This window comes from Squalius cephalus (genome assembly GCF_949319135.1).
Source record: "Squalius cephalus genome assembly, chromosome: 2".
NCBI classification, from domain to species: Eukaryota; Metazoa; Chordata; class Actinopteri; order Cypriniformes; family Leuciscidae; genus Squalius; species Squalius cephalus.
In genome coordinates, this window is record NC_137123.1 from 25687162 (window position 1) to 25713928 (window position 26767).

Below are 26767 nucleotides of genomic sequence, written 5' to 3' on the forward strand. Positions count from 1 at the left end.
TAAGAATATTGTATGATGCTAAAAATGTATATTTTACCCCAAGCACAAGTGAAGTAATGTTGGAACATAGTGAAAATCATAAATTCCTTCCTGGGATATTTACTTTTTTAGCCTGCTTTGACTTAAAAACATCCCCCCCCTAAACATTTAGTTCAAATGTTTTAAGGCCCAACAAACATATTTGAATGCATGTGGCAGTATGTGGTTAAAATGTCATTTATCATGAAAGATTAGTCTTTGATAGACAATTGCGATGCTTTTGGGGCTGTTTGAACTATATTTCTTTAGGGAAAGTTTGACATTTCTGTGCCAATAGCAGCACCAGATAAAGTTTCCACTGTCTTTCATAGGTCAGTCAGATGGACAGTCCTGCTCAATTCATGCGTTGAGCCAATGTTTTTATGTCTCACCCGGTTGGGCTGATTAAGAAAACATATGGCATTTCCGTTTGGTATCGCTAGTAATACAAAAATGACACAAGTAACCTTTAAAAAGCAACTAATTTAAAGAAAATTGTATTAAAATTTGAGGCTAAAATGAATATAGACGTATGTGCATTTTTAACTTATTTTCAAAAATAAATAACAAAAATAAAAACTGAAAGTACAATGCAAAACCAGTGACACATGGGGAAGGCTGAAGTAGTTGGTCATGAGCACATCATTTGCCATTTTTTAAGACTGAAAAACATTTTTCTCCCTCTGTCTGTCCCTAGCTTTTCCCAGCATCCATTTATCTGTGATTGTCCTGGTCCTGCTCTACCTTTTACAGAGCACCTTAAAGGACATAGTGATGAAAAAGAAAAGAGTGTTTCAAAAGTTTTGCCAGGTGACGCAAACGAACGAAAAGATTCTTAGAGGAACACAAAATTTTGAACCCAAAAGCATTGACAAAATTTTTCTTCCCATCTCATGTTTTTTTTCCCTTCACCATGTCCTTTTAGTGGCTCTGTAATTGTTCCTTCGTACTTTTCTGTTTTTCACTCTGAGCATAAAATTCGTTCTACATTAGATCCGTACACTGTTTCTGTACATCAGCCGCTTTTCTGTCTGCCTCTGCCTCTGACTCACACACACACACACACACACACACACACACACAAAGACTCACACATCCACTCCTTCCTTCTAATCCCAGAAGATATTGGTTATGTCTGAGTCCAGGCTGAAGATCCAGACCAGCAATGGGGCAGAGATGAGCACAAATGACCAGGATACACCCCTAAATGCCTGCTGCAGTTTGCCAATCACCCCCCTGGCCACATTTCCGTCCTCCTCCAGCAACTCGTTGCCAGGCTCAATGTAGTTTCTGGCCAAGAACTTCAGGGCTTCATCCATCAGAATAACAGGCAGAGACATCTTCAGAACAGTCACCCACTGAGGCCAAGATAATGGTCTGATCTGAAATATGAACTACAGAGACAAACAGTAACAGACATGGCTTTAACTTACAGGAATAGTTCAGCTAAAAAGTTCTGTCATCATTTACTTACAACAAACTGTCTGACTTTCTATCTTCTGTGGAGCCTAAGTTAATCACAGAACAATTGACATCAATGGTCTCTACGATCAACTTAGGCTTATGATGCTTTTGGGAAACACAGCCCAGTTTTTTGAGAACTGAAGCATTGAATTAGATTCATTGAAAAGATTCAACTCAAAATAATAATTTTTTCACAAATATGATAGGTCTACTCTCATTATCAATACAAGGAGCGATAGGGCGGATGTCAAGATTTTTAATAAATAACATCTTAAATTTATGATATATAATGCATTTAAGATACTTTCATGGTGCTTTTTTGCCATTTTGAAGCATGATGGCACAAGTCCTAATTCACTTTATAGTGACCAAGATAGTCTTCAAAAAATTCACCTTTTGTGTCCCACCAAAGAAAGAAAGTCATACAGGTTTTTGGAGCAACATACACCATCGTTCAAAAGTTTATGGTCATTAAAATGTGTTTAAAGAATTTAACACTTTTATTCAGCAAGGACGCATTTGGTGATAGTAAAGACATAATGCTGCAAAATACTTCTATTTTAAAGAAATGCTGTTCTTTTGAAATTTCTATTTCTCAAAGAATCCTGAAAAAATATATAATTGTTTTTACTTGAGCACTAAATCAGCATATTAGACTGATTTCTAAAGGATCATGTGATACTGAAAATACAGCTTTGCCATCGCAGGAATAAATCTTTAAATATATTAAAATATTTTTTCATTCTAACAAGAGTTCACAATATATAACTGTTTTAATGTATTTATGATCAAATAAATGCAGCATTGGTGAGAAAAATAGACCTCTTACGGTAGTGTAAACTACACAATTTTTAATTTTCATTCTTAAAGATGACATAATTTCCTTAACATTGCATAATTCTATAGATAAAGTCGCAAATATTCCACAAAGTCATGATTTACTGTATTATCATTTATCATCCATCATAGCCGTTATTTCTCAGGGAAGCCTTTCATCATCAGTGAAATAAGCAGCAATCTCCATCATTTCCTAGATTCATTATGCAACCACTTCCACTGTGGCTTACTAACAGACAGGCATGTACAAGCCCAAACTATCAAACTCACACATTCCTCTTTAATTATGCCCAGTCATTTTTATGAGATACTTCTGCATCATCTTTTAAAATCTCTGGCACACAGAATCTTACTTACAGGAAGAGGGTCCACATATAAGATGAGGAAGTGTAGGGCCATGGAGAGACAGATGGCTCCCACCAGCCAGGGGTTTGACCAGGGTGGCATCTTGAGTAGAGACTGATTTTCGGACAAACTGAAACACACATACACACAAAGACAATAAGAGCAGTCCATGTCTTAAAACCAAACATAGGTAGAATGATCTGCCCTTTTCAGTATTATTACTGTTCAGAAAGATATTATAATATTACTTCAAAGTATAAATTATATTTATGACATTTAGTTGAATGTATTATGTAGTTTTAAAGAACTATTTTTTAAATTGAATATACATTCAAATGTAATGTATTCCTGTGATGGCAAAGCTGAATTTTCAGCATCATTACTCCAGTCTTCAGTGTCACATGATCCTTCAGAAATCAGTCTAATATGCTGATTTCCTGCTCAAGAAACGTTTCTTATAAGTATCAATATTGAAAACACGTTGTGCTGCTTAATATTTTTTGGAAACCGTGATACATGTTTTTTTTTTTTTTTAAGGATTCTTTGAATAGAAAGTATTTATTTAAAAGATAATTTTTTCTAACAATATAAAAATCCCATTTAATTAATTTAATGTGTCCTTGCTGAATGAAAGTAATAATTTACTGTCTCCAAACTTTTGAATGGTAAGTGTATATATTATATACTTTATAAGTGAGATACGTCATCATTTTGATGAAATAAAGAGAAAATCAAAATAATGGTATATTTGCATTAAGAATATTTTAGCATAATAGTAGGTATGGTAAGATGAATGTTCTATTCCCCCCATAAAAACATCCAGTAGTGGTTTTATGTCATGACAGCATTTCTTAAAAATCACATACCTGTTGAGGGCATTGCACATCTCTATAGTGACCAGCACAGACAGGGCCATAGTCATGGGGTATGGAGACTCGAACACGGAGCACTGCACTCCTGCAAACTCAGCATGACCTTCACTGCACTGCAGATAGTGAGACTATAGAAAAAACAACAGAGAAGATGTATTTACAGAACTGGCTTACTTGGTCAAAAATTATATTTTATCCTTATCCTCTCCTCCTGTACCTGTAAAAAAATCAGATTTTGTAATAATTCAAGTTAGTAAGGTGGACAGCGGGGGAAAAAACAAGTAAAACCTTGAAGAATACTTATTTGAAAATGCTGATTTTAATTCAGAATAAAAAAAATTCCTAGGTACGTGTACGTGTGTGTGTGTAAGCATGTGACTGTGTTCTGCATTGGGGATGTTCTATAGACTCATGCCTTTTCAGGCGTGTGTGTGTTTGTTCTGGATTGTGCCAGAATTTGAAAAAAAAAATTTGACAAATTTAAATAAAATTCCCCATTTCCTATTCATTCCTATGAGGGTCAAATTGACCCGCGAGGAAAGGATTTGTTACTTTTTTTTACAACCACATAAACTTTTCGAATCCAGTCAAAAACTGTTTTGTGTATTCCAAGTTCAAGCGTGACAGATCTCCCAAGGTCTTGGACCACTCCGATGAAATAAAAAAAAAGAAAAGAAAAGAAAATGAATTTCGGGTCAAAATGAGTCGAGGAGAGGATGAGTTAACATCAAGTTTACAGAAGTCCTTTTCAAAGAGGTACTCAGAGAAACTGCAGTGTGTGATTGTGTTTTGGGGATCTTATTTTGTATTACCAGTTGGTAGTAGTTGAGCTTTGGTCCATCATGAGCTGCCATGAACCACCATGCAGCAGCTCCAACTGTTGCTGCCCCTACATAACCTGCAAAACAGAGAGAGATAAAGGGATTGAAACTTAACCAATTAACATTTTCAGAGTCAATTCATTGGTTCTTAAACTTTAATTCATGGTTACCATCTAAAAGAGAGTGTGTGAAAGTTCATAAATAGATTGTTGTAATTTAGCCTCTGGACAGTTCTCTCGACTCAGTAATGTTTACTAGAGCTAGGTCGAAAATATTGATTAGGCTAAACGATTTTAAATCGATCTTCATATTTATGAACCGACATCGATTCATAAATTCCATCTTTTGTTGTTTTCTGTTGATGTGTGAACAAAACTTCACTATTACTTGTAGCATACCTCCCATCCAATAAGTCTCAGCTTTCATATTCTTCTTTATCATGACATTCCAACAATAAATATAGTTTTGACGCTATTTAATGTGGCGTGACAGATTGCTGTAGTTGCCTCATCTTTCATGAAAACGTCTCGGTTACGTATGTAACCCTAGTTCCCTGACGAGGGAACGAGACGCTGTCCACATTTAGCTACTCTAAAGGGGGACAGAGTTTTGAACAAAAAAACTGTGAAAGATGACACAAAATATAGGTGTCATTGCTTATGTCTGGATTGGAATGGGCCAGATGGCTCAGGCCACATCTAATCCCTGCAGCACACCTCACACAAAGCTGTATGATATACACGAGGACAAATTGGATCTATTCCACATTTATATTTAACTGTTCATTTTGTAAGAGCACGGTCATCTCTATAACAAGGTATGTCACAAGGAAAAACCCTGCACTTTAATGGATACTAAGTGAATTGCAAAAATAATGACTGCACTTGTGTATTATAGCAATTGATCCAACCGGATCAATCCTTCATTTTAATAGCATTTTTTTATATACACTAATGACAAGAAGTGACATTTGTGTAAATGACTCACAGCCAATGATGAGGTATCTGCAGAAGAGCCAACCAGAAATGAGTGGTTCTTTAGGGGAGCGTGGGGGACGTGACATGATATCCAGGTCAGGGGGGTTGAAGCCAAGAGCAGTAGCTGGGAAGCCATCCGTCACCAGATTGACCCACAGCAACTGGACTGGGATCAGAGCCTCAGGCATTCCCAAAGCAGCTGTGAGGAAAATACTGAGAGAAAGATACAATGTTTAAGGTGCGGTCACAGGATTCATTTTCATGGTACGCAGTATAAGGAAAAAAACCTTTACAGTAGTCAAGGTTTGTTTACATTTAACCATCTTAATTAAAACTCTTTCACACTGTAAACTGTGCAACGTTATTAAGAATAAATGTTAGACATAACTTCCCAATTACACTGAACAGTATTATTACTTTATCAGCTCTTTGAATCAATGCCGGTTTGTTGAAACCTGCGAACTGACAATCCCACCTACCGTCCGGAACAGCAGGCTATATTAATAACTTTATCATAAAATGTGTCGTTGCATTCCAGTGCTGCTTTTAAATTGTTATTCTATTCAACATGCACTAGACGGACGTCTTTGACCATCGTGCCGTATTTCACTGCTTTTTCAATGAGTTTTTAAAATAGCATGCCATGTTCAACTTTTAAAAACACGTCTTGAGACATTTTGCTGCACTGCATCTCGCAAATTTAAAAGCAAAAAAGCGCTCCATGTTCATTCGGCTCATGGCAGTTGGTTCTGTGTGAACACCCAGCCTAAACGCTAATCTACTAAACACAGTGCAGCGCACACTTCTTTTTATCACGGACTGACAGACTACAGTGGTAGACTGATTGAATTGCTACATGAGAGCTGCCACAAAACATTATTACTTTCTCTTTGAATTGTGGAAAGAACTAACATGGCTAACATCAACTAACATCAATTCACATTGATGATGTCAGGGTATGCAGTGTGCATACTCTGCGTACAGGCAGGGACGCCACTGGTCACATTTTCAGTTGTTCGACGCATTTTTGTGAGCGAAATCAAGTCATTTCAATAGGAATTTGCACAATTGGGAATTTCAAAGATTTACTCACGCAGATTTCGCAACGGGTTCTTGTTAACTGCTGTGGGTGTGCCCTCATGTAAATCAACAACTTTCCCCAGTAAATCTGGCACGGTGATTAATGATACCAAACATGTGTAATACTGTATGATAATTACTCACATTAAACCATAGATTGGGTGAATTTTAGTGATCTCAGAATGAGAGAGAAGGAATGGGTGAAGAGGGAAAGAGATGTAGAATAGGATGATTCTGAGATGAGACTTGAGTCTCGAATGGTGCACAAAAGTGAGTTCAAATGTTAATTTCCTTTGTTCTCTCAGAGAGTTGCCCTCTCTTCCAGAAGTTTTGAAACAGCTTGCGAAAGCAAACTTTTCGGAATAATTCACTCCGGCTGATAAACTCCTTCAAACCACCATTGGTCCTTGGCGATTATGTAATATGTAGGTGTGGCTCTAAGGCTCTGCCTTCTTCGATGTTTAAATCTTCTCCGGTTTATTTCTCTTATTCAGTCCGTCGAGGTTAGAAGTCCACGCTGAACACACTTGAGAGCTGCTTTATAGTGGAAAATGAAGTTGTAATTCTAATTGAAAGAGACACTAACACTGTTTTTTTTCATGTTTAAAACTGTATAGCTGCTTGCTTTAAAGCATTTTGTTGTATAAAGTGCTATATAAATCAATGTGACTTGATTGAAGTGCCGAATTACAGAGCTTGTGCAAACATATCCACATCACTATGATCAAATGCTTTCTTTACTGCTGTTTTTTTAGGGGTTCAAGCACGAAGTGCTGAAACCCTATTGTAATTGTAAGGATTTTTATTATTATTCTTCTGCCGTAAAACGCGTCGTGCAGCCCAAACCGTAAGTGCTGGAGACTTGAAACTTTGCCAGATGGTAGTACAAAAATCGAGGAAAGGTTGACAAAGTATGACCCCGATTGGCCAATAGGTGGGGCTATAGCAAGCAAAAGTATGAAATCGCTAATAACTCCTAGACGGTTTGTCATAGAATCGAGTGTCTTATATCACTGTAATCCTTGGCTCAAGACGGTCAAAACGTATATTTCCGATTTCATTTCCGCCTAGGAAAATTTTCCGCCATTTTGAATTTTGTCAAAAACCTACTTTTGCGAACTAGTCCTAGGTTTTTCGTCCGATCGGAACCAAACCAGTGCAGAAATGTTCTCTGGAGTCGGAATATCAATTATTATCGAAAAAAAGTTTAAATTTCGATTCACGGTCGCTAAGGGGCGCCAAAATGTACGTTGTGGGAGGAGCCTATTTGACTAAAACGGCTATAACTCGAGAAGTAAATGAGGTATCTTCACCAAACTCGGTACACATGTGTAATAGTTCAATTTGAGGTCACAGTAAAAAAATCGCGACGATTGAACACTAGGTGGCGCTATAACTTGAAAAAAACATGAAAAGGGCTATAACCACCTGACCATTTGTCCGATTGACTTGAAAATTGGTATGCAGTGTCTTGGTCCAAGGTGCCATGTATGTCTATGAGGACATTGACGTATCTCAAAAAACATGGCCGCCATCGGCCAATGAAGTTTGAGCACCTATTAGACAAGGTTAACGGAGGCTGATCGGAACGAAACTCGATGGGCATGTTCGACTCATGGCCCAAGAGGTCTGTAAGAATTTTGAAAGAAATCGGCCACTAGTTGGCGCTAACGAGATTTTCGTCTCTGTAATCACGTGGTGTTGCATACATCCACACAATATGCATATCAGTTGATAGATCTCCTCATACTGAACAACTTTGCCTCAAGAACCATTGCTGTCAATCAAACCGTTCATTTAATATTCGCAAACATGTTAAAAACCTACTTTTGCGAACTAGTCCTAGGATTTTTGCCCGATCGGAACCAAACCAGTCTAGGACAATTCTCTGGACTCTCTAGATCAATAATTATCAAAAAAAAGTTGAACTTTTGCATTTGGATGGCTATAATAGGGTCATTTATATAATGGACGTGGCAAAATACACTAAAAAGTCTATAAATCCTAAATGAAAACTCAAAACTTCACAAAAATTGGTGAGCATATGTAACATAACATCATTAACAAGCATGCCAGATTTTATGGACATCGGTCCAAAGGTGGCGCTATAACTGTTAAAAAGCTTTAAAACCATATATTTCCTATGGTAAATTGCCTGTATTGACTGTAAATGGTGTTTTCCATCTATTATGTCAGTGGTTAGATGCTTGCTAAATAAAACTTGATAACTTTTATGCTTAAAAACCCTTAAAGGCCTTAATAGCTTGAACCCCGATAAATGCTGCTTGCAGCTTTAATTTTGTTTGTTATTGAGAGGAAAGCACCCAGCACATATTTACATATTTGCTCTAAACACCACTCTCAGCAGCTTGGGTTGCAAAGGCATTTCAAACTTCTTTTTACCACTAAGCAAAGAAGGAAAAAGAACTCAGCCGTGAGTATATCAGGGCATTAAGAGTAAGAGTGATATATAAGAGTCTGTATTTCTGTCTGTACGTACCAGACTACCTCTCCAATGTTAGAAGAAATAAGGTAACGGATGAACTGTTTCATGTTGTTGTAAATAGCTCGACCCTCCTCCACTGCGGCCACGATGGTTGAAAAGTTATCGTCTGCCAAGATCATCTCTGAAGCAGATTTAGCCACGGCCGTGCCTGAGCCCATAGCAATGCCAATCTCAGCCTTCTTCAAAGCAGGGGCATCATTTACACCATCACCAGTCTGGACAGAAAAAACAAGTGTAAGGGTTCATTCATTTGAGTTTTGTGCACTTTTGCCCTCAAACAAACATAACTAGAAAAACTTACCATAGCTGTGATATCGCTTAGGCTTTGCAAATATTCTACAATGCGGCTCTTGTGCGTTGGCTCGACGCGGGCGAAACAGCGGGCAGTGCGGCAGGCCTCTCGCTGCAGGTGGGTAGGCAGCTCATCAAACTCACGTCCTGTGAGGCCGCTGCCATACGGCCCACTTTCAGCCTCCTCTTCCTCCTGCTCAGTGATGATGCCCACTCGACGACAAATAGACAGGGCAGTGGCCTTATTGTCGCCTACACAAATCAACACAGGAAGAAGACCTCAAATTGACTTTCTTCAATATGCATTTTTGCTCATTCTTTCTGTGGCTGGGTACAGTTAGACAATAGTATATTCTTGTGTTTGGCCTTATATTTGTCACTGAGCTTGCGCTTTGAGACATTCATATGAAACGATTCCATATGAATCAAGCAGCTTAATCCAAATCCTTTGAAGAGATACTTATCACTTTAGATGAGTTAATTAAAACTTTACATTTAAACAATGACTGACGCACATACGATAAACACAGCTCAAACATGTGTTCTTCATGTATGAGAACCAATGAGGTTTGTTCTTTGCGCGCATGATGTGCTCTATCGGTGTACGGGTTTGAATAAAAGCCTAATTTATATCTGTTCATCATATAAAGTGATCGTATCTCTTCACAAGACTTGGATTTAACCGCTCGATTAATGTGGATTCATTTTACAACCCCTTTATGACCTTTTTGGATTTTGGACCTTCAATGGAGGGATCCTTTAGGTTTCTTAATAAAAATACCTTAATTTGTGTTTCGGAAGATTAATCAAAGTCTTATGAGTTTGGAACAACATGAGGGTCAGTAAATAATGACAGAATTTTCATTTTTGGGTGAACTATCCCTTTAAAATCACCTCAGCATATGTGTTTAACCCACCTGTGATCATAATGACCCGTATGCCAGCCTGTCTGCACATACGCACTGCACTCAGCACTTCCTTCCTTGGTGGATCTAACATTCCCACACACCCCACGAATGTCAAGTCCAACTGCGAGATGCACAAAGAAAAAAATGTGTTAGTTATAGCACTAAAATATGCATTTTAAAAGCTTTTATGTCAATTAAAGGGGACCTATTAGTTAACTGACAAGCTGAGCCATATCGCATTAATATCGCGGACGTATCGCCTGCGATAATTAATGCGATATGGCTCAGCTTGTCAGTTAACTACGGCTCTGTGTTGTAAATGCCGCTCCATCTGAAAGCAGGAGATGGCGATTTACTACTAATCAAGGAACCGGCTTTACTGACGAGATGCGCCTAACAATGTCATGCGATATATCGCCCAGCCCTAAAACAAAGCTTCAAATATTAATTACGACTTAAGTCTATTTTAGAAGGATAAATTGTTTAGGGGAAAACTTCTTGTATTAAACAATAATGTTCGGGGAAAAAAATCATGCACTTACTTTATGATGCAATCATCAATAATTTGATCAAATTGTTTTAAAAAATGAATATTTCCAATTCCAGCCCATAGACGATTTGTCAAAAATAACTGGTTTGATCATCTTAAACGAGTCATATTCTCCATGTTTGAGTGCAATGATTGGATAGTATTACACTGTAGACCAAAATGGATGGTTAATCAAAATAAATTGAATGCAAAAATATACAAATTGATATTAAAAAATCTAATTTAGTCCGATTACTCCTCTGGCAGTAACTTGAGGGCGTGCTGTTCATTAATCTCATGACTGGCAGCTCAGATAATGTTACACAATAAAATAAAAGCCATGACATACATGGTTGGGCATCATATGCAAGTCTAAATAAACAGTTTTAAATATTTACGTTTATTGTGAAGTTCAACTAAATGAGTTTCATTTTCTTCTCAAAACTTGCATCCATCCATTGAATGCAGGCAGAAATTTGTTTACGCTACTAATCAGCGCCAGATGTGACGACACGGGGACTGTAATAAAGGCCTGTTCCAATGTGACGTCACATTAGAGTACATTCCTGAACTCATTTTGAGACACTGTTTCAGATTTATGGGGACTGTAACAAATGGAGTGAATGGATTTTTACCACAATAGGGTAGCTGTGTACACACACTGCAGACACATAAATATGTTCAAAAACAATACAAAAGGGAATTTTGCATAATAGGCCCTCATTTAGGAATTCACAAACTTATTCCCATGATTTTAAATCAGTTCTCCACAAACTTTCTCACCTCATAGTCTATGAAGCCAGCAGAGTTCTCCAAGTTCAGGGTTCGAGGGTCAGGGGGTGAATCCCTGGTTGCCATGGCGAGGCAGCGTAGTGTATCACGTCCCGAGCCCCACTCTCTTACTGTGCTTAAGAGCTGCTCTCTGAGCTCAGAGGTCAGCGGCACCCGTGCACCAGCTCCTACCCGTATCCAGCGGCAACGCTCCAGTACACTCTCTGGTGCCCCCTGTGAGGTCAGGACCAAGAGATAAAATGCATGTAGATTTGTAGATGCTTGGAGAGTGAGGATAAATTTCAAGAATCGAGAACCAGTTAATATTCAGAATGGAATATGGGAAGAGAATATGTTCTTTTCAACAAAGAATCCTGAAAAAAACATATCATGGTTTCCACAAAAATATTAAATGGCACAACTGTTTTCAACATTTATAATAATAATTATATATATATATATATATATATATATATATATATATATATATATATATATATATATATATATATAGATAGATAAATAATTGATTATATATATATATATATTAGTGCTGGGCAACGATTAATCACATCCAAAATAAAAGTTTGTGTTTACATAATATATGTGTGTGTACATATGTGTGTATTAATATATACAAAATTATTATGCACAGTACACACACATATATTATGTAAACACAAACATTTATTTCATATTTTATTTTATTTCTTTACATTCCTAAAGATTCACATCCCTAATTTTGTGTCAACGTGTCATTTTAAAAGACACAAAGACATTTCAAATGTTGGCTGTTGAATACCAACTTGTCACATTATCTTTTTTAAACATCTGCTCTTTTTTAAAATAACTTTTTCTTTATTAGTCTATTTTGTTAAAAGATTATTATGGTTATATACTGAACAAAACATTTCAGTGACTCTCCAACAAAAATGAAAAAAGAAAAAGCTTTAAGGAAGGATGAAAGCCAGACCTTGACAAACATCTTGGCACCTGAAGTAGAGCGAGTGAGTTTGTTTGGAGAGCAGAAAACAGACATGGACTTCCTGTCTCGAGAAAATTCCAGAGTCAGCTCTTTCCTCATTAACTGCTTTATGACCTGAGAGAGAGAGAGAGAAATAGACTCGCTACCTTTACTGACTGTAATTTTCACAAGCAGTAGATCACAAAAACATCCAACAAGCCAAAAGCCACCAAATAAACCATTTAACAGACCCACAAAGAATCTGTGTATGTATGTATGAATTTGTGTATGCGTATACAGTATATATATATATATATACACACACACACACACATATACATATATCATATTTTGAATAATAATATTAAATTATATACATAATTTATAGAATAAGAAAATGCTGGTTAAAATAGTTTTACATGTAATGTACAATATCATATCATATTGCTGTTACTGATTGCAGATTCTCTGTGGGCCATCATATTACTATATGAGCACTCACTGAACAGCAGGCAGTGGCTCTTTCAGCAGGTGTGAGGCCCTTCAGGTCTGTGTCGAACACGTTCATCTTCTCCACCAGACAACAGAGTGCCGTCTCAGTCGCTTCTCCCACTTTCTCAAACACCCCTTTACTCTGTGTTTATCAGAGAGATAGAGGAAATACAGAGAAAATGAAGTCTCTACAGCTTCATGATAACATAGAAAGAGTACGTACATGTGCATATGTACCTCATTGTAATCCAGCGAAGAGTCGTTACACAGTGCACAGATAGAGGCCATTTCCACCAGCCCTTCATACTGACTACAGCGTATCGGTACACCGTCCTTATACCTGAAACAGAGAGAAGAGGGTGGAAGGAATGCAGAATTAAGGAGAACATAAGAGAAAATAATGGGTAAAGTGAGAGAAAGAGAGCGAGTCTTGTGAAAGACATCATAAGCAAACCGCAGGTTAGTTCAGAAGAGATTCCTGTGAGAAGTGTATGTGCATGTGAGTGTAGTTAGATGTGAAATAAACTCACACTTCTCCTTCAGGGGCGTAAGTAGATCCAGTTATCGTAAACTCGTTCAGTAAACACCTCTCACCTGCGACCATGTCCACAATAGACATCTGCACGCAGACAAACACACATGCACAGCCATGCATGCACACACACATGATTAGTAAGTTTGGTCAGTGGTTTTAAAACATCATTCCATGGTATTAATCTCCTAGTTAACATTAAAGAAAAAAAATCCCACAATGCATTTGTTAGAATCACAGTGGATGCAAGTCTCTCTCACCCTGCAGACAGACATCTGGTTGGTGGTAAGAGTGCCCGTTTTGTCAGAGCAGATGACAGAGGTGCAGCCAAGTGTCTCTACAGATGGGAGGGAACGGACTATAGCATTTTTGCGGGCCATGCGGCGCGTGCCGAGTGCCAGGCATGTGGTGATGACGGCAGGAAGACCTTTGAGAAAGAACAAAAGACATCAGCGAGTAAGTTACGAGAAATGAGAGAGGAGTGGATCAAAGAGATTATACAATGAGATATTAAACAATATTTCTATAAATCTTCTCTTAAGTTTTCATGAAACAATCCGTTATATTTAGATTTAAATACTGTATTTTTTATGCTTCAAGACTTCACCTATTCCTTTAATCAGAGATGGGATAGTTTTCTGGATTATTTGGAAAACAAGTAGATGAATGGTCACGTAACGTGGTAACAAAGCTCATGAAGACAAGGAATAATAATAATTATTCCTTGTCTTCCTTGTGAGTTAAACAAACTCACAGGATATACTCAGGAGAAAACACCATATACATTGATGATAACGGACAAAGGAACTCAGGCCAAGGACTATAAGTACTAAACATAGACTGTAAAAAAAGATGGACGAAGCCCCTTCAATATCTTCCATTGGTGAAAAGTGAAGCCGCCAAAGTCCTAATATGGTGCTGACATTTTGCGCAGATTTGGGACCTGATTCTGCGCAGTAGTGAGTGTGAACTGAAGTAAAGCTGCGATATCAAGATCCCGCCCTCACTCCCACAGAAACGGCTACTACAAAGTTTACTGCAGAGCAACTCATTGTGTCAGTGTGAAATAAACAGTTATAAACATGTAGAAAGTTGAAGTTCCAATCTCCTCCCGAAAATAAAATAAAAAGTCTGTTGGTGCCTTGGTGACTACTTTGTTTAGAAAAGCTGTCAATCATGACGTCACGTTCCCGTTTTTATAGCATCAAATAACAAACTAAGATCAAACTTATTTAAAAAAAATGAACACTTAAACTTAAATCAGCGTGATAAAAACTACCTAAAATGACAGAAAACATCTTTGAAAAAAATGTATTTGAAGAGTAATTTGATTGTTTACTTTCAATCTCGTCCATTAAGACTTCATGGGGAGGTGGAGACTTTATGACCTATACTGGGACCAGCCACCGGGGGCCGATCGAGACGCTTTGGCTTCACTTTTCAGCACTTGTGCGTGCGGCATGCTTGCTTAGGGACTAATGAGATAATTAAAACAGGTGGACTGAATATAATGCTAAGAAAGGAACAAACTAGAAACTAGGTCAAAGGACAAGGAGACTACAAAACAAAGCACACATTACAATGTTGTCATTTTGGTTGTTTAGTTTCATTTCATTATTATTACTGTTAATTTTTGTATATGTTGTGCCTGTTTGTTTTGTGGTTAATATAAGTTCAAAATTAAAAAGCTTTATGACAAAAATACTGTATTTTTAATACTCCAAAGGGAGTTATTCTCTATATAAGAAAGCACTGATTCTGAAAAATGCCGCACACAAATTCAAAGCAGTGTGATGATTTGCAAATGCAGATTCAACAATCCATAAATACATGTAACATCATTCATAAATGTGTGATGGAAATTAATTCAAGAACTTGATATATACATATTTGTGTAAACATTTAAAATTTAGGTAAGATGCATTTGGGGAAATATTTATGCTTTTACTTGTGTATTTATGAATTGTATTTTGAATTTACGAATCGGATTTTGTAAATGTGAATTGTGCTGCGCATTTATGAATTTTGTTTTGTAAATGTATTATTTTTTAGGCTGATCTGGCTCCATAATTCTGAATTCTGAAACGCCTCGATTGTAGTCTTGATTTTCTTCCGAGAACGTACACATAGCAATGTTCCTCAATTAAATAAATTCCCACCCTAGGTATACACAAAAAAGAAGGGGGCTAGGCCGGGTTGAGTTGCATTAGTAGTGTGCTGAAATTTGCAGTTAATGTAAAGGGCGTGACATTTCCAAAACATGCTCAAAGCAGTTGACCAATCACAACACACTGGTCCAGCCGACCAATCAGAGCACAGTTGAATCTCTTTGGAAGGAAGGGCTTCACAAAGACATGAACTAAACAGGGGTCTGTTTCTCAAAAGCATAGTAAGCCTAAGAAGCATTGACATCAATGGTCTTTATGATGGATTTAGCCCAGGGCATTACTGACAGATTGGGAAGAGAGGTGCTGTAAATATGTGAAAAATAAGGTGCTTTTTGAACATTCGAGCATGAAAACCTAATCTAGTAGACCCCAAAAACAAAATTAAGACTGTGTAAAAAAAGCACAATAGGTCCTCTTTAATAACCAACAAAAAATGCTGATTTTTTTGTATTGATTTTGTCAAATTGAATATTGTTTTTTTTTAAATCCTAAAAAGTTATGTTCATTTCTATGTTCAAATTTCGAATCCCAGATTTTCAATGTGCTCTCAGACTTCTGGACCCCAACATATAGCTTGATGACAAGCGTTCCTGAGCAAAGGAGATTTCAATAATTTGGCAACAGTAGAGAGAAAGAAAAAGGTTAAGATTTGCAGACCCTCAGGGATGGCGGCTACAGCCAGAGCCACGGCGATCTTAAAGTAGTACACAGCTCCACGCAGCCAGCTGCCTCCGTGCACTGGGTCACTGAAGTGACCGATGTTAATGCCCCACACCGCCACACAGATCACTGTGATCACCTTCAGACAGAGAGAGACAGAAAGAGAGAATAACTCATGCAAAACAGCTACTTCAAACTCAACCTCTAAAACTCGATAATGCTGACATGTTCTGTTACAGAGTGAATGCTGACTGTTACGAAGCGGATGAGAGGGTCTGTCAATGAAATGCTGCAGTAAAAAACACAAATTGACCTGCTTTAATTCTCCTGTAAATGTATTTTAATGTTCATTTATTTATCACAGAGGCTTTTTGTAATGGAATACTAGACATTAGATTAGATTACACTAATTTTGATTGACATTGGGCAAAGTACAAGTACACAGCCAATAAAATGCAGTTACATATTATTCAAATAATGGTGTAAGTGCAAATGGTGTGAGGTATAGATAGCAAGAGATCAGTTCAATGCAAATTACTAGGAATAAAAATAGAGAGTGTGCAATGTACAGTGATAATGTGGTATAAACGGCAGATGACAATGACAGTGCAAATTACACTGTGTATAAATGAAAAAGGTACAGTGAGTTAATGTGCAAAAAGGACTGAAATAGTAAAAATAATATACAGTATAAAAATGGCAAATGACAAGTTTTAAAAACACTATGTGCGCTGAATTCAAGTATAACAGGAAATAGCAGAATTGTAGCCTAGAAATCTAGACGCACCCTAGCGGCAGCAAATGTAATTTGCAGCCAGGGTTGTCTAGCAACTCTCCGTTGGCTTGCGAGCTGGAAAAACCAAACTCTAGTCAGGCCAATCCCATCGTGTATAGAGTCGGTGGGCGGGCTTAACATAATGACGGCAGAGTTGCGACGGTTCCCTGCTACTTGAAAACAAAAAAGATGGGTCTATCGAATCGGCTTTGGCCGCGACTCTGGAGGACTAGGAGTTAAGCTTTTCTTTGAGAAAAGAACAAAGAACGGCACTGAAGTCATTCTTAAAAAAGGAAGATGTGTTCGGAGTTTTGCCGACCAGATACGGCAAAAGTTTAATCTATCAACTAGCTACGCTGTTGGGAAAACGCTCTGGTTGGTTGAAGCGCTGTCCTATTGCGTGCAGAGGGAATATGAAAGACAACCGTTTATCCCGCCCCTCGGATTGAGCCGTGCCAATGGTGTGTTCCCAGACCCAACATCTTAATGTGGGTCTGGCTTGTCAGGCTAGTAATTTAGTGGAAAATGGCAAGAATATTTTTCAATGTGGTATTATTTTAATCGGTTGGAAGGGTTTGCATTTATAGCTCAGTAGAAAGACATTTGAAAGGAACAAGGTATTTCTACATGCTGCACAGTATATATTAAAGGGGTCATGATGACATGATGAGAAATCAAATTTACCTTAATCTTCTAAAAGGTCTTTGTACCATCAAAACATTTCATAGTTTAAAACGTCCTCCTCATTGTAAACAAAGCATTTATTTAATCAAGTTTCAAAAAGGGCTCGTTTGGATATTGCGACGTCACACGGGCAAATGCATTTTCGTATGACTGCCTCCAGAGCAAGACATGGACAAACAGTTTTACATCATCGCACCATATAGCCCACTGGCGTTCAGTAACCTAACGGCTGACACTTGCCAATGCGTGAAAAGCTAATAGAAACCATTATAATCACTGACGCTGTCTACACTGGATACAGTATACAGATGCTCGATCACTTTTTGTCATACTCCACGGGCTTGAGTCTGCCGACAACAGGACAAATGGAAGAGTAAATGGAAGTGTAAAGGAACGTTCGCTTTGATGCGTCCTGTTTAAACAGCTCATTTGCTCATTGCTCTAGAGACTTCAGAAGATTGCCAGCATCAAGAACAAGTGGATGGTTTATTTTTAATGGTATCATGGATCGCGTCGGAGGATTATATGTTTGTTCGGAGCATTTGACTGCAGATGGTTTGCAAAAAACTGTTAACATTATAGGGGAATCTCAAGTAACATATTAAAATAATAAAAACATGCAAGAATAAATGTATGCTAAATTGTTGACCTTACTATGTGGCATATTTTCTACTTGTAATTTGGCAGTTAAATTCAATAATAAATCAAGAAAAAATATGTTTAAAATCCTACTTGTTTCATTCATCATCAGATTAGAAATGGAGAATCATGTCAAGCACATTGCTCTGCTGTATACTGCACATTTTGCAAATGTACTAGGGTATTGAATATGTATGCACACGATAAATGTCCATAATGTGCACAGCAAACATAGACAAGGCATATAGTTACTCACTAAACAAATGGATTGAAGTTCTAATAAAAAAGAGAGAGAACAAAAAAAAAAAAAAAAAGAGTGTCCTACCTTAGAAAGTTGCTCTCCAAACTGGTCTAGTTTCTGCTGCAGAGGGGTTCTCTCTGGATCGGTGGCTGCCATCTCATCTCTGATCTTCCCAATCTCTGTGTGTACACCTGTCGCCACCACCACACCAATCGCTCGCCCCGCAGCAATGTTCGTCCCCTGCATAAACACATTTAAATGATTATATTTTCATTATTTCCAGTATTGAGTAAGATCACCTACAACAGTTATAACAAACTTAGTATTTTAACCAGGTCCCAAAATAAACACTCCTCAAGTGCCAAATTGCCTTTGGCAAATGAATAAAACATAGTTATTGACCAGCTAGAAAGGAATCACGACATTATTCATGATTTAAATCATTTATAGATGATAGTTTCATGTAAATCAAACCAGTACAAATGGTCTACTAAAGAGAATTATCTTTTTACCTCAACTTTTACTTCAGTTGGAAATATAATGTCATAACTGGCAATATACTGGCAACATATTCCAGGCAATTTTGTAGCAGATGGCGTTTCTCATGCCATATATGAATGACACAATGGCATTCACTGCTTGACGCATATATACAAAAAAAAAATGTTTATTTTTCATTGCAGTAGGAACAAATCTGTATATTTCAAATAAACAAAATAAAGTTTCATCGTGGGCAACACACCCACCAATGGCACAGCCACCAATGGCAGCTGAGGCAAAAAGGTCATTTTGTGATATTTAAAGCCATTTCATTTATTGCTTTCCTTAATAGAGGCTCCAGGCCACAGTTTATATTCCTGTCCTTACAAGGCCAGACATCCATTAGCCCTTGAGGTCAGTTTCCTGCAGTGTCTAGCTCCAACCTTTATCAAACTCACCTGTCTGTAGGCTTCTAGTAATCCTGAAGACTAAACTCTGCAGGAAAGTGGACTCGAGGGCCAGAGTTGAGAACCCCTGCATTAGACTTTCTCAGCAGGAAGAAAAGTAATGGAGGCTTTAGCGTGTGCGGTTGTGGGGGTGGAGTCTTTGAGGCTGGTACTCTCTGGTCATTATCCATCTAAGAGCTCAAAGCCTGTGTGATGTGATGACTCAGTCCATAGCCATGTGGGAGCAAACAATATGAGTGATGTTTTATTCAACACAGGCTCGCCACTGCCGGACATAATCCACTACACAAACAACAATACACATTCACGTCTTGAGGCGTTTTATCTAATGCCTAATCATGTCAAGTGACAAAAACAAAACCTGAAATTCATAAAGAACAGCCACAGGTTGACAGATGACAAACATTATCACTCCAGAAAATCTTACAGAAAAGAGCATGTTTTTCTTATCCTGGTTGACGGCACGGGGGTCAGGCACTGGGTCTGTGTGTTTTATTACGGATACAGACTCCCCTGTCAGGATGGACTGGTCCACTCTCAGAGTAGTAGAGCGTATGGAGGTCAGTCGGATATCTGCTGGGACTTTATCACCAACTGGAGAAAAGGAAGGGCAAAAAAGGAAAAAAAGAGGTAATCATGTCATTTTTGGCAAGGATGTAATGTAAGATGTAACAAGCATAAAAGATGTGCATATTTTACATAGACGCAACCAATGAGAAATCAACACTAATGCTTAGAAAATGTATAAAAACACAAGTTGATGAATTAAAACTATTTAGTTATATTTAGCAACAGACAGACCATAAGATATGATCCATAAGATATGACCTTTTGATCTTTGATTCAAACAATTAGCAAAAAATCTAACCTTTCATTGTGGGGGGTAAATCACAATTTATTTCATAATGTGATTTCCCCCCCACTTTCAATTCTTTTACTTCAATGAAAGGTTAGATTTTTGCACATTTTTGGAATGAAAGATCAAAAGGATAAACAATGCAGATTTATTTTTTACAGTCATTTTTGATCATAATTACCAGGGGTGCCATTCATTCTGACCACAACTGTATCTTTAGAAACCAATGTCAGTCAAGATACAGATCGACACACAAAAGGACCTCAACCTTATTTTTATTCATTAGCTTTGGGATTCTTAGAATAGAACTGTGAGTGGCAGGCCAAGAAAATTCTGAGACTGGGTCTTAACCCTTTCTGTCAAATCTGATACTAAAGATTGCAAAAAAAACCCAGAAATGGCTTCAAATAAAAATACACAGAGTGGGATAAAAAGTCTGAGACCCCAAAAGAAAATGCTCCTATTTTTCTAATTTAGTATTTTTTCCCAGATCAACTTTAAATATACTATCAGCATAATCATTTGAGTGAAAGACTGAACTGAAAGTTCACATTGTCAATGTCACAAATTTGCTTATTGACATAATTATTTTTAATTTAAAACTGTTTAAAATCCCTACGACCCTACATTGGATAAGCGCTTTGGAGAATGGATGGATGGATGTTTTTGAATCCCAGATTTTCAATGGGATCTCAGACTTTTGGCCGTCCCTGTGCATGTACATTTATTTAAATGAATAATAGATTCACTTTGAAGTAACCAAATCATAATTACAAATGTAGCTGCAAAGGAGAGCCAAATTAGGTTGATTGCCAATTAGCAACAAGCATCAGCTATAAATGGGGTCAGACAAGTAGGACTTTGATCATGTGAGTTTTCAAAGCAACCGAGTTCCAAAGACATCCCGATTGCAGGTGCATCAGTTAAACAGAACGCAACACAATTTAATGTGTCCAGGGAAACAGTCTGCAAAGATAACATTCGCAAATAAATCTGTGAAAACGCCACTGACGGAAAAGGAACAGTGACAGCAAGTCACAGCTCACCAACAATAATGGTAGGACAGCTCTCACAGCACAACTGGCCTAAAGCCCAAGCACATTTTCAAAAACGTAAACAGTTTTTGATCAACGCAAACTTTATAAACCTGGAATTGGTGGCATTGCTTTCGATTAGAAACTGTTTTATTAATGCACAAGGGACCTATAACATGCTATAACTATTTGAACCCCTGATTAATGAAAAAAGATAACTCATTAATTAGTTGGGGGAAACCCAACTTTACCATATAGTCTTGGGCAGCCATCTCACGGGAGTCATTACTTCAGATAATCACTCTGCATGGTTTTTGGAAAGAATCAAACTATGCCAAAAAATGTATTTGACAATCCTTTGCTTAACTGTGGGAACAGTCTGCTATTTTCTTGAGAAACATCCTTACTACATGTCTGCATCTGTCTACTCTGCAAGCAGACTGTTCTAGGCAGTTTTTGATTGGCTAATACAAACAATCAAAACAGCCATCTCTATTCAGCATGTCCTATAATTATCTCCAGACATATCCTTTGAGAGTGGACCTCTTTTTTTCCCCAGAAACACTGCCACATGCATTTTACTGTGGCACAAAAAAAAAAGAGATGTAGAAATCTAATTCTCATTCTTACCAGCCACCTCCACAATGTCTCCAGGCACTATGTCCCTGGCTTTGACCCTCTGTACACTCTTCCTGTCCTGTCTGTACACCTTCCCCATCTCCGGCTCATACTGTTTAAGGGCTTCGATGGCATTTTCTGCATTACGCTCCTACAACGCACAGAAACACACACAGACAGTGAGACGTAATTTCTAGTACAACAGAAAGGCATTACTGCTATTTAATTATATAATTTAAGTTACATTATATTCATGTTTTTAAAAACATAATTCACAGGCTATACCTGCCACACTCCTACAATGGCATTGGCAATAAGAATGAGGAGGATGACAAATGGCTCTACGAAGGCTGTGATGGTTCCTTCACCTTCCTCAAACCAGGCCAGAGTCTGTAAGAGAGAGAATGTGATGCAAAATATGGTCAGTGCAAACGTTTTGTCAAAGCTTTGGTAACAATATAATGTAAATCTTTTTAATTTCTCATTTGTTAATAACTGTGTACAAGTGTATTTTCTTTTGTGGGCAGAAAAGGTTACCATGCAAAATTTCCACCAGATTCACAAAAGATGCATAGACATACAATTTAACATAAATATTCAAATGATTGTAAATTAAGCTTTGAGTTGGTTCTAAATTTTAGCATACAAACATACTTATGAATGATGATTTATGGATGACAACGTTTGTATGCAGGTTAAGCACAAATATGGGTCACACTTTACGTAATATATTAAGTGTCTTTAACTACTACGTACTTACAAAATTGTTACTGTAGGTACACTTTTGCTGCTGCTATTGACAATGTGTACATATTGGTATGAACATGTACAGTAACCATATATATATATATATATATATAGTACATGCTGTTGAATGCTTTTCAGCATAACTACATTTGGCAAGTAGTATTTGCGGATAAATGGGGTTTTGGAATTCTTTGATTATTCACTGTAGTTAGAGTTTTATAGCACTGTCACATGTTTATTTGGAATATATGAGTGTGAAAAGCTTGTGTTATTGTCCTGTGCCAGCACTACTCTTGATTACAGTATAAGAGTAAACGCGGCTTTTGATTTATACTTACAAAGGAAATACAGGCCGCAAGAAGGAGAATCCGAACTAGCAGATCTTCAAACTGCTCCAGAACAAGTTCCCATAGTGACTTGCCTGAAAACACATGCACAGACAAAGATTATACAGACTTACGGCAGTCACAAAGTTTCAAGATCCCTTTCCATTAAGTGACACATAACTCTCAGAAAATGTGTAACACGTAAGCAATTGAAAACCTTTACAAAAACAACATCTATAAGAAACATTCAATCAAGATCTATTCAGCTACAAAGAGAGTGCAAACCTCATCCAACCTCCTCAAGGGAATCCAATAATAACTCTAATTAACTACACAACCAGCATCTCCCAATGCTCCCATGCAACAAAGAATATGATGAAAGATCTGCTAATAATTACGCAAACCCAAGGGAAGAGCTCACCTTCTTCTGCAGGTAACTCTGTGGCACAGGTTACAGCAAAATAAAACAAAAATGGGCAGAAGAAAAAAGATATAAGGTTAAGAATGAGGTTAAACGTCTTCATGAAATTACGTCTTGTTCATATTGCACAAACACTTGATGTAGTACCATTGGGGCCCCATCTTTCCCTGCTTTTCCTTAATTGCTCAGAGCTCAGTCCTGTTGTCTCATTGACACCGAAGTATCCCAGTACCTCCTCAACCGTCTTTGTATGGGCATTGTCCATCCCTGCAAGAGAAGAATATATATCTTTAAGATGTGTGAATTGTTGTGAAATTGGGCCAGCACCATCAAATTAAATTTTTGTCATTATTTACTCAACCTCATGTTACTTTCTTATGTGAAAAACACAAGTGTGAGATAGATGGCTCAGTCACCTTTCACATTTATACGCAATGGAAGTGAATGGTGACTGAGTTTAACATCTTCTACAAGTTTGGACCAACATGAGGGTTAAATAATGACAAAAATTACTATCCCTTTCATTTTCAAGAACTAGAGGGAACTTTCAATATTCACACACAAAAAAAAAACAGTATCCTAACGTAAACGTAATGTAAGCTAAAATCTGTTTGCACGTGTTGTTTATCGCTGTCTGAAAAAAAAATAACCAGGGGTAAAATGCGTTACATGTACTTTACTATAGTAATAACAGTAAATTATGCAGAATTAATTAACTTACCCTAAACCAAACCCTATGGTAAGTGTATGTTGTAAATTAATATTACTCAGTACTTATTACACTGTAACAGGCACACCTTAAATACATATTTTCATGTACGTTTGCTGTATTGAAACTAGTGCGCACCTGTTACTGTACCTGCGAGTTCGGCTATTATGGTGACTTTTGAAGAAAACAATTCAAAATAATAACATTCAGGAACACTATGAGAAACCGTTTCAGAAAACAATTCACACATTATTATTTATGAATCGCCCGAGACTAAAATGTTTCAGCTGCGTAGTTCATTTGATGCCCTAGCAAATGACGATGCAAATTAAAATAATAGCGACTCATTAAAAGCTGTGAATCGGTTTATCTTGCTGTCAAGTTTGGCTTTTAGCTGACTGAACAAAATCCGCGCACAATGACTGATCATGCAGTAACGTTACAGTGATCGATATTCCCTCAATCTATTGTATTATCAGAAACAACACATTACTCACCAGGTTAACTTTAATTCGGTCCTCTGCAAAACCAACAACTTCCGTCACACTAAACCGTTATGCTTCACCGCGACAAGAGAGAATATCCCAGTTATAATAACCCAATGCGGTGAGGTGTTGTAGATCGATCTGCTGTTGAAATCCAGTACGACAGAGGCAGAGTGATGGCACTGCAGCGCTGCTCAAGGCAAATTATGATTTTCTGCTATGCGTTTTCCTTCTGATTTCAGCATGATCCGGAAAATTATACAAAAAAATTCCACTGCAAGATGAATGGCTGACTTCTTAAGTGGATTTTACGACGTTGTCGATTTTTGATGAATGTGCCGGTAGTGTTTAAAATGGCAAAGCCGATGCTATAATCCGCGCTACCGCCTAGCTATAACCGTCGCTTTATTTAATACTAGGTCACTGAGCGACATTATTACCGTAGGTGCTTCCAGTCCTAGACGTCGATGGGCAGCGCTGCAGCCAATGAGCGACCAAAACATCATCCTGACGGCTGGACTGGACAAATCATCTTTGTTCCTCTACTGATAGCCCCGCCTTCTCGTTCTTGCTGCAGGAGGGCGGGGCTTCCACCCGCATTGTGCCTTCTGCTTAACCAGTGACCGTTGCGTGCGACAGTATACGCCACACAGCTTAATAATACATTAGCCAATCAGACTGCGTAAATGTTAAGTGACGCAATTGGGAACCAATGAGAAACAACTCTAGCTGAAGAGACGGAACAACGTCGTTCGGGTCAATAATCCAGCCCCTCCCCCGCACCCATCTGTCACTCAAGGGAGGTTTATTGTAGTGTCATGACTGGTCATGACGCACTAGTGGATAGTGGGGTCACAAGTGTACGAGGTCGATATGACGAACCTGCAAATTTGTTTAAACGCATAATAATACATACCGACTTGAAGATATTATAAGGGTATTCCAGTCAAACAAGAAGGCTGATGGGGAAGAAAGGGATCTGACCTATTTCAATTGTTGCCAAAATTATCTGCCCCTAATTAATACCATTCTCTAGAGGAGCTGCTGTAATTCCTGTAAGGATACATCTTACATATGCCTTACTGTAAAACCCCTTTTAACTGCTAGAAATGCTCAAAGTTATTAATCCCAATTATTTATGTGCAAACTATTGAGAGTGCTCACTAAAATGTGTACCATTGAGGTTAAATCAATGTGGACTTAAAAAAAAAGAGTTGTTAATTAGGAAATATTGCAGCTCACAACACAGGGAGGTATTTAGCCACAAAAGATGCTCTCCGAGCATTACACAAACAAGTGAATGTATGTATTAGTGTCCCGTTTTGGGTTTTGTTTCTGGTTCTTGTCATTGTCATGTTTCTGTGACTTGTCATGTGATTCCGTTTGTCATGTGATCCTGCCATGTGTCTTGTCATTGGTTAATCGCCTGATCATTGTTCACAGGTGTTCCTTGTCTTGTCAATGTATTAAAGCCCTCATGTTTGCCGTGTTTTGGTCGAGTATTGAATGTTTCCTGTCGATGTTGTTCTTGTTCTTGTTCTTGTTCTTGTTCTTGTTCTTGGTCTTGGTCTTGGTCTTGTTCTTGGTCTTGGTCTTGGTCTTGTTCTGAGTTTCCAGTTTCATCATGCCTTTGTTTTATGTTTGATCACGTTTTGTTAATAAATTGCATTTGGGTTCTCACTTCAACTTGCCTCCAGTGGACTAAATCATTACAATTAGAATAAAGTATAAACAATGCATTTGTGTAGCTTACATATTTTCAATTGAAAATAAATGGCATTAAAGTCCCCAGTAAAAGCCATTTAAACGATCGATAAATGATGCTTCCAACTCTAGTATAAGCTTCTTTAAAATTGTACATACCCTTACATATCTTTGAACACCACTGCATACCTGAATGCTAAACTACTCCAGACATTTGCAATGTTGTCAGATGATAAATAAGTTGTGAGTCTCTACTAATAATATACTAATAAGATGGATTAAATTGAAAAATGTGAGGACCTGATAAGTGTATGTAGCAGGTGCACTGTGAATCATGATTGTTTTA

At 37.7% G+C, this 26767-nt stretch overlaps 1 protein-coding gene across 2 annotated transcripts; it reads right to left on the reverse strand.

Moving 5' to 3' along the window:
• Positions 1-833: 833 nt before the first annotated feature.
• Positions 834-25190, reverse strand: LOC307174526 (sarcoplasmic/endoplasmic reticulum calcium ATPase 2). Of its 2 annotated transcripts, XM_079898389.1 has the most exons (23): positions 24730-24864; positions 23671-23790; positions 23524-23541; positions 23115-23197; positions 22315-22419; positions 22042-22180; positions 19949-20115; positions 18659-18814; positions 16233-16374; positions 13668-13834; positions 13406-13494; positions 13113-13215; positions 12886-13017; positions 12393-12518; positions 11432-11653; positions 10129-10240; positions 9222-9463; positions 8915-9135; positions 5345-5547; positions 4349-4434; positions 3531-3664; positions 2677-2794; positions 834-1412 (listed from the first exon to the last, which is right to left on the reverse strand). In XM_079898389.1, exons 2-23 carry the CDS (start codon positions 23786-23788, stop codon positions 1128-1130), a joined length of 3168 nt encoding a protein of 1055 aa, XP_079754515.1. In that variant the 5' UTR covers positions 23789-23790; positions 24730-24864; the 3' UTR covers positions 834-1127. The 2 variants fall into 2 exon arrangements, with proteins under 2 accessions (XP_079754515.1, XP_079754516.1); XM_079898390.1 differs by lacking the exon at positions 23524-23541 and having other exon boundaries at positions 23659-23790; positions 24730-25190.
• Between the last annotated feature and the right edge of the window lie 1577 nt (positions 25191-26767).